General features: G+C 42.0%; 1 protein-coding gene across 1 annotated transcript; it reads right to left on the reverse strand.

The window, feature by feature from the left end:
* Nucleotides 1-2,472: 2,472 nt before the first annotated feature.
* LOC147853038 (uncharacterized) lies at nt 2,473-3,666 on the reverse strand. Its single transcript, XM_087333346.1, has 4 exons — nt 3,483-3,666; nt 3,163-3,238; nt 2,775-2,883; nt 2,473-2,685 (listed from the first exon to the last, which is right to left on the reverse strand). The coding sequence occupies exons 1-4, from the start codon at nt 3,664-3,666 to the stop codon at nt 2,602-2,604; spliced, it is 453 nt and encodes a 150-aa protein (XP_087189472.1). The 3' UTR covers nt 2,473-2,601.
* Between the last annotated feature and the right edge of the window lie 9,830 nt (nt 3,667-13,496).

Genomic DNA, 13,496 nt, shown 5'->3' on the forward strand with positions numbered 1-13,496 from the left:
ATCTTGAGTCTCTGTGAGTGTAAGAGTTACAAAATAATGAGAGCTTCCATTATAGCTTGAACTGTGTCTATTGTCATACTCTCTCTGTTGTTTGTTGTGCACATAACCGACAAGTCCTCACATTATTCCACGCATATCCGTCAACAGTAAGGGGTTGTCATGGGGATGCATTGCAGAAGGTCTAGGAAAGAGTATAGAATGTTGGAGACGGTTTATGTCATTGCCAATACAAGATCAAGCTAACATAGTCCATGGAACGAAGGGCGGGTGGACTATGAGATCTAAAATTTTTAATGTGCTATTGCTTAAGGAAGCTACTAATCAAAGAACGATAATGGAGAAGTGGATAGGCTATGAGGAGGAGGGCTCTTTGATACCCAGAAGTAGGGAAACACAACTCGGAACAGAAAACAGTAAATGGGCAAAATATTCATAGTACACATGCAACACAAGTTTTACGTGGAAACCCTAAACCAGGGAAAAACCACAGGAGAACATATCTTCACTATAATTGTGGGTATACAAGAGAAGGAAAACATATTACAACCTCTGCACAACAGAGTATTCCCCTTAGGGTTAAAACACTAAATAGCTCTCTTACTTTGTCTACGCACGAGCTCTCACTCTCTCGCATCACTCTTCTTCTCTCTATCTCACAGTTACAACCTTCGTTGTGTTCTATTCTACATACATAATGTTTGCCCTAGGTGTATTTATATTTATACATTGTATGGGATATTTGCAAATGTAGTTCCTACTATTACTATTATTGTTATTATTATAATGATAATTGTATCCGTTAATCAGCCGACTAGTCGACTAGCCAATACCCATGTCGACTGTCCAGGTAGCTTTACTAGTCGTCCTTGTTCTCGACCATCTGATCGGCCCAACTAGTCGATCTTGTCTTCGACTTGGATCGTCCACAGTCGACTCTCACTATGTCGACTCTTCCATGTCTTCGATTGTCGGCTCTTACTTAGCCCAAACAGTCAGCTCTTACCACAAGAGCGACATATTCCTAACCGACAGGTCTTCTCCAACCAAACTGTGCATCTAGTAATGTTAATGCAAGAGATATGGTATGAAGTTGTAGCCAGTATAAAGAGTCAATACAATGGCCTCACGGGCGGATCCAATAGAGTTTAAAGAAAACGACTAGTCCTCATCCAACAATGGTTGTCCTCTTCCTTTCTTGAGTCAGTGGGCATCCACATAAGATGGAACTATGGCATCCCTATAGGGATTTGTATATAATACTCTCATTTGTAAAATTTTATAACTACTGGAAGGAGCTTTTCTAGAAAAAAGAAAACATAATCAAAGGCAGAGCATTGTATCAAAGGGTGATACTCAGACTTTCGAACTTGTTTAAGGCAAAGTGTGCATAGTAGACCACTCTCATCACTTGTGCCACAATACTCCGTCTCATTTGTGTAGAGAGAGAGAGAGAGAGAGAGAATATTTGTATTGAATGTGTCAATGTTCTCTCTACCATCACATTAGGATTTGTGGGAGATTATGGTGGTTATAGGTGCATCCTATTAATTATGATGGTACTTATCCCTTTGTTTTGTTTTTCTATTTATTTATTTAGGTAATTAGTAATTACAACTGAATGTGTGAATGTTCATGTCTACTTTGTCTAGAGAGTTCAACCATTGATGACCTTTTTATTCCCCCCAAAAAACCTTCCATTAGTTATAAAATTATACTTATACAAGAATGAGTGAATGTTCATGTCTACTTTGTCTAGAGAGTTCAACCATTGATGACCTTTTTATTCCCCCCCAAAAAAACCTTCCATTAGTTATAAAATTATACTTATACAAGAATGAGTGAATGTTCATGTCTACTTTGTCTAGAGAGTTCAACCATTGATGACCTTTTTATTCCCCCCCAAAAAACCTTCCATTAGTTATAAAATTATACTTATATAGCTTGATGGTGTTTTGTTGACTCTTGCCTTGTGCATATTGGAAAGATTTGATAATTCAATTGGAGGAAATCTTTAAGTCTTTCTCAATCGTTTACAATTGTTATATATTATATTGTATTGCATTTCTTTTACTATCTAGACTCTCTAGTCTACACTACAACATACACTATCATTTTTATTTTCATTGCAGTTTTGAAAAAAGCCCCGAAAGTGCTGAAACATTGTCCGGACAATCCAATACAGATCAAATGCAGAGAATGGAGTACGTAAACGTGAAAACAAGTACAAGCTACCTAACAATCAAAATAATTGACTGGTTCTCATAATATATCATCGCTATATGTTGATCACGTTTGTATGTAAGGGGGTATCAGGAATTGTTGTCTCATGGGCCAATTTTGGCCTTAGAAGATGTTAATATATCTTTCCTTTCTTTACATAGGCCTAGCATGGGGAAATGTAGTATATATCTTTTTCATTGTTAGAAGCTATAGTTAAGGTGAGAAGATAATCAAGTTAATATAGAGCATGTATAGATGAGTCTTGATGTGATGATTATAATACATTTTGAACTTCCAAATAATTACATGCAAAATTAAAGTGTAAGAAATTTAAATGCATTTGTCTCATGCCCATGGTGTTATTTGTAAGTTATTTTATTTTCACCCACTTAAGCTCCTGCCTACATAATATGACGACAAATTAGCTGCAACAGAAATAATGATAAAGACAGCTGCAATGATGCTCTGCAGGAAAACCAATCTAACCATTTAGCACATGTAAAATCGAATAATTCCAATGTTTAAGACCATTTTTTATCGAACAATCTACTCACCATTATAAGGCATCCGAGAAAGCCGTCCCTGTCTGTCGGTTTATGAGGTGTGCAGTAGAGGATCGCGCCCACAAACCAGGCAGGAGTAATTAACCACCCAATACCAAACCTAGACACACACACACACACACACAACATGTTAGACACAATGCATGAGAACAGATTATAATTGCAAGTATGTGAACATTCTAAACCTTCTATCTAATCCAATTGAATTTCCAAAGATGCATTAAATATTTTTGCAATGTTGCCCATCTGAACTTATATACAAACGTTTTTTCTTTTTTCCTTTGTTTTGTTTTGGTAGCTGATTGAACTGTTGTCCCACATATTATGTTTAATTGTGTATCAAGATTTGTTTGTTGATGGTTACACCACCATTACTTACAATATCCAGCCGATTCCACATACGCATCCTGGTTGGGCATTAGCTGCTTCGGCATTCTGGATAATAATTTGAGGCCCTACAAGAAAAAAAGGAAAGGAACCTCATCCTCTCAGAAACATGAATAAGATATGAATGAATGGAGAATGTATGGAATCCGGGCGGAGAAGAAGAAGAAGAAGAAGAAGATCTGGAGACATATGAAAGATAGGTAGGTAAAGAGATGTGTGAAAGTAATTAGGATAGCTTATACGATATAATCAATGCGAAGAAAGCAAAATAAGGAGGAGTAAGTTGAGAAACAGAAAAAGATAAAAAGAAACAGTAATTTGAGCAAAGGGAATTAGGGTTGTGGGGATGATGACCAGGTTGAAGGGGCTGGGGATATCCGGGGGCTGGAGGAGGAGGAGCAGCAGAACCACCATAGCCGTAATTCATGGCTGCAGGAGCAGGGGCAGGAGCAGGGGCCGGGTTTTGTTGGCCAACATTATTGTATTGTCCATCCATTTTGAGACAGACACAGAGACAAAAGCAAGTAAGTATTCAGCCTTTGGACAAATATGAACCAAGACAAGACACAAAATGGGGCTTTCAATCCTATATGTATGTATTATGTATAGTTATAGATAGTATATACACACGTGACACGCATATGTATGTGTATGTATTCAAGACAAATAAATAACTCTGACTTTCAAACCTATGTGTATGTGTGGGTATATATAATATATGTATTTATGTGTTACAGGCATTTGACCTTGTTCTCCACATAACATGGCTTTACAAATCACTCTCTCAAACCCAAGAGTTTTGAAAAGCGATACCATGGGTAGCAATGGGCCTAGTTTAGTTTCGGTTTGGTTCGGTTTCTTGGCCTTGAAACCAAACCATTTATTAATAATATAAACTGAACCAAACTGTTTTAAATTTTATGAAACCATTTAAACCAAACCATTTAGAGCGGAATCGTTAAACCAAACCATTTAAAGAATAGGAGAAACCAAACCGTTTACGAAAAATTAGGAGAAACCAAACCAAACTGCTTTATCATAAATCAAAACCAAACCAAACCAAACCATTGTTTATTGATATTAATCATCATACTTATTATAAATTTGTGTGAGAAAATCATTATAAATTTTGTTATGATACTTATCATAAAATTTGATCATTATACTTATCATAAATTTGATCATCATAAATGAAAAGGAGACTCTACATATAATACATATAAATTTTAATAACTTAAAACAAGAGTTTAAAATTAAATGTTAAAAGTTAGAGCCTAAGAGAATATTTTTGAGTATTTTTTAACCTATAAACCTTTAAATCGAACCACATAAACAGAAACCGATAAGCCGATAAACCAGTAAATTTAAAACCGAACCGAAACCGATTAGTAACATTTGAAATCAAACCAAACCGTTTATTTATCTTTGAACCTATAAACCGTTAAGCCACGGTTTTCGGTTCAATTCGGTTTGAGCCGAAACTGGGCCCATTGCTAGCCACGGGTTTTGAAAGCGATCCCGTCTCTGTTCCTCCTCGTTGGGGAGCCCTCCTCTTATGATGCAATCACCATTATGTGCATCAAATGTAAACGCCAAAGTGCCCTTTTTGCTAAAAAAAAGTCATTGTACTGAATAAACATGGGTATAACTCTTTCGTATGCGAAACAAAGTCTTCGTTTGTATTTTTTCTTTTTTTTAATATGGACTCTCCCTCTTGCCTTCATTCGAAAAGAAAATGCAATCTTTAGTTTCACAATCATTTGAAAAGGTCCCTTTCTAGTGACAACCCAATTGATGTGGTAAGCATCTTTAAAATATATATGCTCCTATTTAATAAATTGTGGCCTAGACAAGGCCACTTTCAGCCCACAACACAATTTGATTGAAACCAAATCATGGGTATCATGATGTGACAAGCATCATTTCCCCCTTAGTTGGAATTTGTAGACCCTCTTGGTTGAATCAATTGGGCTTCATTGTTGTGGTTTAATTATGTTTAAGTATTATATAGTTAAGTGTGATTGAATACACAATATCAAAGACATTCACTTATGGCAATATCATAAGTGAATCATAACCACATGACCTACATTTCTCCTCAAGAGTCTCAACCTTTTGTAAGCCTATATAAGTGTGACCCAAGCAGTGCTATACATATACTACGAGACTCATATTCTAATTTATAATTATGTTATTGAGTTCTTGTCTTTTGCATTGTGATTAAGAAACCTAGGTCCATGGACCACCTTAGTTGTTAGTCTTGAGGAAAATATACAACACAAGTTGGTGAGGACGCAAGCGAGAGAATTGGCAATGGATTGTTTTGGAAAACACAAGGAGACATTGCATATGAGGAGGAACTCACAATCTTTGTTCAAATTGTCAAAGCCGATGAGGTTATAGTTGTAGCCAACTAATATTTCCATTAGTTTCTTAAAATCAAGGAAGGAAATTGTTAGCATGTTTTGCCCTTATTAAAATTTGCTCCTTTTGCCCCCATTCCATTGGAAGACTATACACATAAGGTCACTGAATATCTTCGACGTTATATCATTTAGAAGCAATTATCAAAGAATTTCCAAGTGATATCCTATTGCTATTTGATGCCTCAATTATGGGTTTTTGCTGAACGTGTTCAAAATGGTTCAAATTTTTATGACATTGGGGGGTTGCAACACGTGGAATCTTTCATGTTTGATGGTAGGCATGGGGCAAACATCTATGTTGAGAAGTTGCAAGGCATTCTCATGTGGAATTTTTGGATGTTGGAGCTTGTGGGGATCATTTCCTCGAATGCATACAGTTTTATAGGATATTCCCTACTTATATAGGAATAGAAGACTAAGACGTTGTACCCGTAGGTCTTACAAGTAATTAAAATACCTGTGTGCAGAGAGAGAGAGAGAGAGAGAGAGAGAGAGAGAGAGAGAGAGATTCTCGTCTTCAAAGGTCAAATATGACCTATGAGACCAAAAATATGTTGTAAATGAGAAACCAGCCTCAATTGGATAGTTAGTCAAATGCAAATACAAGAAGAGAAATAAACCGAAACAAGAAAATGACATAGACAATGAGACAAGATATTAATGTGGAAACCCTGAAATAGGAAAAACCACTGGAGTCCACAAACTCCAAACTATATCACTATAAGTAAGAGGATTGTACAATTATAAAGTACAAGGCAATAACCTTGAGTTCTAGTTTGTCCACAAATGGTTACAACAGAGTTACTCCTCTCTCCCTCTCTCCCTCTCTCTCTTAGTTACAAAGGCAACTATTCATCTTCATAACAAAATGATCTGCCCTAGTTGTATTTATACTAATACACCTTTTAGGGCTATTTACATTTATGGTTTGGATAGGCGTGACAAAACCTATTTACAAATCTGGCATTTTCCAGGTGCCTCTCTCGATTCGGTCTTTATTCTTCTTCGGATCCAACTGATCCGACTCGTGCTTGCTTCCCATCCGAAGGGACCTGTTTAACAAACTCCCCCTTCACTCCGGCATGGGGTGCTTCGTCAATCTGACCCATCCCCAACATGCCTCCAACTTCTCTACCGACAACACCTTCGTCAGCATGTCCGATCCATTTTCTACTGTGTAAATCTTCACTAGGGCCAACTCCTTTTCTTCTACCCTCCCCCGGAGCCAATAGTATTTCCTCTGGATGTGCTTGGTCCTCAAGTGATAGACGACATTCTTCACACGGTGGATGACACTTTGGTTGTCGTAGTAGAGTTGGAATTCTTCTTGCTGAAACCCCAACTCTCCAATGAACTCCTTCATCCAAATAATTTCCCTGCCGGATTCTCTTGCAACCATATACTCCATCTCCGTGGTCGACAATGCGACGACCTTCTATAGCCTCGACTGCCACGAGATGACTACCCCTGCATAAGTAATGACGTATCTGCATGTGAACCGGTTAGTATCCACATTAATTGACATGTCTGAATCAGTAAAAGATTCCAATATGGGGTTACCTAAGCTGAATCATGAAAGGAAATGGAGCTCGGCCACAATTCAGTCTGAAACATACAATGGAAGAAAATAGGACAAAATAGAAATAAGATACACACAAGATGTTAACGTTGAAAACCCTAATGGGGAAAACCCATGGGAGCCCACAAACTCCAACTATGACTATAGGAAGAGGATACAATGCAAGTCTCAAAGGCAATGACCTCGAGCCCTATGTCTTCACAAACCAAAAACTTTCTGTATCTCGCGCTCTTTGTGTGTCTATACAACAATGTCTCTACACACACATCTATATCATATAAGTGATTGCCATAAGTCATATTTATAAGTTTGTGAAAGTTAATGTGCGGAAGCGTATCACAAATCGGCTTAGCCAGATACCAACAGAACAGAGAGAGAAGAAGGTTTCACAGAGAATGCACGAAGAGACAAAGAGAGCAGAACATAAAACTCAATTCAAAATGACAATACTCTCTTTACATAGAATGTGCTCAGAGAGCACTTTTATACAAGTCCATAAAGGACTGATAGAAGTATTGACAGGTACTTCAATGCTCATACGAACGACTGGCACTGACTCCCAAAACTATGCCTGTGTACTAGGCTAGATCCGTAGGCCTCTAACGGCCTACTTGTTTCAATCCGATCCGGCTCCTGGTTCCGGATTCCATCCGCACACCGATCAGGCTCTCCGTTCTGAATATCGATATGGGTCTGGCTTATTCCGCCGATCCGGATCCAGTTGAGCTTGCTCGCTCAACACTTCCCCTCAACCTCAAGTTGTGGTCAGATCGTGGTGTTTGTGTCTACAGTAGCCGGTCCTTTCCTCCATCTCCTTCTGGCATCCTCCCGCCTTGCTTACGTTGCTCATCTAGTCCGGTTTTGCTTCCCGCGACCTGTCCGGTTCTGTGCACCTCGACCTCCTTGGTCGGGTTGGTTGCTTAGTAGGCCCATCTCAGGTCCTTCACTGCTATGACTCTAGCGCTTGTCGACCCATCGGTTCCTCCGTATTGTTACCCGACCAGCAAAAGAGTTAAAGACCAGACTGTGAAAGGGAATGGTTATTCGGAATAGATTATAATTAAGTAGTGAACGGACGGGACCGGAATCGGTATGCCGATCCGGATCCGGACCGGTTTCGAACAGGTGCCGGTTGGCACCGTTTTGTACGCAGCACCGGTGACCTATTGTAAAGAATCGGATATGATTCTTGTGAAGCGGAAGAGATGAGAGTTAGGTGTATGTGTAAGAGAGAGAGAGAGAGAGAGAGTGAAACACAGAGAATACGCAAGGTAAGAGTATATTGACAAAGGAGAAAGACTCAACTTTATACAATGTGGGAGGAGGGTGCTTTATGTAGTCACCCTCTCTCTTCATTAACTACAAGACTCATGGAACATGGGGAATGTGAAAGCTCATAAGTTATGTGTCATAGAATATGATTCTATGACTCATACTAAATGCTAGAATACAAAGTGGTGACTTAATGGTGACTCTGGACCGTTGGAGTGTCTATTCACTCTCAAGGTGAGTTCACACACTAGACCAAGTTGAGCTTGATTCTCAACACGCCCCGTCAAGCTCAAGTCAGGTCGGTTTTAGACAGTATCCGAAATCCGCTTCAACTCGCGTTTTGGTGTCCGCGTTGACTCGCGTTGACTTGCTTTATGTGGAGTTGCGGAATCCGTGCTCCAGCTTGCGTTGTGCGTAGTTGTGAAGTCTGTGCTTCGGTTTGGATCTTTCTTCGCGGCTTTGAGCGGTAGATCGGCTCTTCGCAACTTCGTTGCATGGTTTCGGAATCCACACATTATTGTGTAATATGCGGTTGCGGAATCTACGCGTTATTGCGTAGTGTCTTGCATACTCCCCCTCAAGCTTGGTAGGTCATGGATCGTTAATCCGAGATCGGTCATGAATTGCCATAGCTTGTCGGCTCCTAAAGCCTTAGTGCAGATGTCGGCCGTTTGAAGATTTGTGCTAATGTGTTGTAGGTCGACATTGCCAACTATAACACGCTCTCGGATGAAGTGATAGTGCACTTCGATGTGCTTTGTGTTGGGAGACAGGTCCCTCCGGATGGGAAGGGAGAAGAACAGTGCCGACAAACAAACTCGGCCGATGGTACAGGCCCGATGAGGACCGGATGAGGAGTACCCGGCTACGGAGAGCCGGATGATACAGTCCCGGTGAAGACCGGATGAGGAGTACCCGGATGAGGAGTACACGGCTACGGAGAGCCGGATGATACAGGCCCGGTGTGAACTGGATGAGTAGTACCCGGCTACGGAGAGCCGGATGATACAGGCCCGGTGTGAACCGGATGAGGAGTACCCGGCTACGGAGAGCCGGATGATACAGGCCCGGTGTGAACCGGTTGAGTAGTACCTGGCTACGGAGAGCCGGATGGTGCAAGCCCGGTGTGAACCGGATGAGGAGTGCCCGGCTACGGAGAGCTGGATGGTGCAGAACCGGAGGAAGAGACATATTCGTAAATATGTTTCTGAGAGCCCATCGAGGCTATATTTGTAAATAGCCGAAAAGTCATATTAGTATAAATATGACTTAGGGCAAACTTTTAGTTGTTGTTGTCATTTTCTGTTGTAACCGCCGCCTGTGGCGAAGATCGTGAGCACGAGGTCGTTGCCTCCGTGGACTCACTGTTTTTGTACATTCTTACATAGTGACAGTTTGCAACCTGTGGACTGCCGTGGTTTTCCCCTAGTTTGGGGTTTTCCATGTAAACCTCCAGTGTAGTGTGTGTGTGTGTATCTTCCTCTCCTTTGTGTCGTGTTTTATTTCCCGTTTTCTGTGTATCATTCTACGCTCGGTTGTGGCCGAGCGTCGCGCATAAGGATCGTTGGGTTCCCGTCACTTTGTCCGCGCGTGGAACACCGGGTTCCGAGCTAGATAGATATTGGTCATGTTGTCGCAGTAAAGGGAAGTCGGATCCTTGATGGGTATGCCCAGATCCTTCAAAATCCTCTTGAGCCATACGGCTTCACACGTAGCTACGACTGCACCCTTGTATTCCGCCTCTAGGATATTGCTCTGCTGCCGAGGGAGAAAACAAATCCGGAGGTTGATCTTCTATCGGATTTGTAGCCGGCCCAATCAGCATCTGTGTACCCCTCGAGTCGTATTGGCATCGCAATCTTGTAGAGGATGCCGCAATCCATTGTGCCACTCACGTATCGTAGAACTTGCTTAGCGCAATCCAAGTGAGTATCACGCGGTGTTTGCATGAATTGGCTAAGGAGACCGACCGGATAACTGAGATCAAGTCTTGTGATTGTGAGGCAGATGAGACTCCCGATGAGTTGCCGATATTGAGTCGGCTCACACGCTTTGGTGCCGGAGTGCGCATCTAGTTTGAGATTACGATCGAGCGGGGTTGCCACGGATTTGCACTTAGCCATCCCGAATTTGTATAACAAGTTGAGGATGTAGTGCCGTTGAGAGATCATGATTCCGGCCGGAGTCCGAATTACCTCGATGCCAAGGAAGTAGTGGAGCTCCTTCATGTCCGTCATCTCGAACTTGTCGGAAAGGAGGGATTTGACTTTATTGATTTCAACGAGATGCTCACCTCCAATGACTAGGTCATCCACATGTAAGATGATGACAATCGAACTTGCGGAATTGCTTCGTATGTAGAGGGAGTTGTCCGATTTGGACATACGGAAGCCGATTTGATGAAGATATTGCGTTATCTTCGAACGCCAAGCACGCGGTGCTTGCTTGAGGCCGTTGAGTGGCTTCTTGAGTCGGCAAACAGCTTTCGGATGGGTGCTCGAGTTGAAGCCGGGTGGTTGGATCATGTACACCTCCATCAAATGGATGTCATGAACGCCTTTCTATTCACAAGAATCATATCCGATTCTTTACATGGTATCAGAGCGGAAGAGATGTGAGTTAGGTGTGTGTGTAAGAGAGAGAGAGAGAGAGAGAGTGAGTAAGTGAAACACAGAGAATATGCAAGGTAAGAGTATATTGACAAAGGAGAAAGACTCAACTTTATACAATGTGGGAGGAGGGTGCTTTATGTAGTCACCCTCTCTCTTCATTAACTACAAGACTCATGGAGCATGGGGAATGTGAAAGCTCATAAGTTATGTGTCATAGAATATGATTCTATGACTCATACTAAATGCTAGAATACAAAGTGGTGACTTAATGGTGACTCTTGACCGTTGGAGTGTCTATTCCCTCTCAAGGTGAGTTCACACACTAGATCAAGTTGAGCTTCATTCTCAACACCTATATAAAGGCTCAGTTACAATGTAAAACTTTGATGGACAATTAATATAAGCTTCTTGTTTTATCTTCACGTATTGATTATCGTTCTGTATTAATTGTTATATCTTACGCGTGTATTAAGTTAATGCCATATTGCTAAGTAGCCAATTAAGTCTGATTAATTGTTTTGTCTTAAGTTATCTCGCCGTAACACCCCTTTGGTGAAGTGTTTTCCGTAGACACCCTGTGTTAGGCCATTGTTCGGCCCTAAGGATTAACACGTATCGGTGTCGACTTCCGCTGCCTTCTCGTCCACTTGGCCTTTAGTTGATCTGGCTCCTCTGAATCAAATTGTTGAACCGAATCGGCTTCCTCTGATTCATTCAATCTCTTGTCAGAATCGGTTTCCTCCTATTCGTTCTGACTCTTGTCTGAGTTGGTAGTCTCGACCTCGTCTTCCGTTTTCAGGCCCTTCACCACATTGGACCACGTCCGGGTCTTGGTCTTCTTCCGGTTGACTCTGTCCTTCTTGACTCTACCGCCGCTGCCGCTTGCTCCAACTTGTTTGAATGTCTTGACTCCTTTGGTTGGCTTGACTTCCTTTTTCTGCTCATCTCCCCCCTTTTTTCTTTCTTCCTCTCCGGCTCCTTGTCTGGTGCCATCCGTTCTCCCCTTCAAGTGTGACAAGTCGAGATGCTATAGACCAAGCATCTCCAAAAAGTGTTGCAACTTGTCTGATCCAAGTGGGTTGGTGAAGATGTTAGCAACTTGCCGATCCATATGAACATACCGAAGCTCAACTTTACCACTCAGAACCCACTCACGCACAAAGTGATAGTGCACTTCTATGTGCTTTTATTGAGCATGGAAGACGGGGTTCTTGGCGAGCTGTATGCTGCTTACGTTGTCGCAGTAGATTAGGATCAACGTTGGTACCTAGATCCGAAGGTCTCGCAATAGTCCGCGAAGCCAGATGGCTTCACAAGTGGCAATGGTAGCACCCCGGTATTCAGCCTCAATGCTTGATAGGACCACTGTTGGCTGCTTTTTTCTGCTCCATGCAACAGCCGCGTTACGAAGAGAAAACATGTGATCGGAGGTGGATCGGCGATCCGATGCATCACCAACCCAATCGACATTGGTATATCCGACTAGCTTCTGAGCTATATCGTGTTAGTATAACAGTCCCCGGTCCTTCATGCCACTCACATATCGCAATAGTCTATGCGCGCACTGAAGGTGCTCCACGGTCGACTTTTACATAAACTAGCTCATCACTCTCACCGGATAACTGATGTCGGTCGGGTGATTGTGAAGTAGATAAGGCTTCCAACAATTTGTTGGAACCGTTTCTCATTGCAAGCCAGTCTGGAGTGGGGACATAGCTTCAGGTTCCAGTCTAGGGGTGTGGAGATTGGTCGACATTCCATCATGCCAAACTTGTACAACATATTCAACACATAATGGTGTTGTGAGAGCAATATGCCATCGGGGGTCCGGATCACCTCGATTCCAAGAAAATAATGAAGGTCCCCTAGGTCCTTCATTTCAAAAACATCTGATAACTGGGACTTCACACGACCGATTTCATCTAGTCCGGGTCCGGTGATGACTAGATCATCTACATATAGTAGGATACAAACCGGACCGTCGAGACCTTTCTAGATGAATAGTGAAGAGTCGGACTTTGAGGCCACAAACCCCATCTTATGCAACCGGTGCGTGATTTCCGCATTCCAAGCTCGGGGGGCTAGCGTCAGACCATAAAGTGACTTTTTGAGTCAGTAGACCATCGACCTATTCAGCTCCTAATGAAAACCAGGGGGTTGGATCATATAGACCCATTCTTCAAGCTCACCTTGAAGAAACACCATCCCCTTGCCACAGAAACAGCCAATACAACACATACCATCGTCGTCTTCGCTATCGGAGTGAAGGTCTCATCGTAGTCGATTCCGTGGATCTGTGCGTATCCCTTCGCCACCAACCAGGCCTTGTACCGATTGACCGAACCGTCGCCATTGTACTTTACCTTGTACACCGACTTGCAGCCAATCGGTTTACATTGTCGGGGAGGGTTGACCAGGTCCCAAGTGTCGTTGGCAT

The sequence above is a fragment of the Azolla caroliniana genome, unplaced genomic scaffold, assembly GCF_043228905.1.
Source record: "Azolla caroliniana isolate FFs.n. ecotype wild unplaced genomic scaffold, voAzoCaro1.0.p SCAF_17, whole genome shotgun sequence".
NCBI lineage: Eukaryota > Viridiplantae > Streptophyta > Polypodiopsida > Salviniales > Salviniaceae > Azolla > Azolla caroliniana.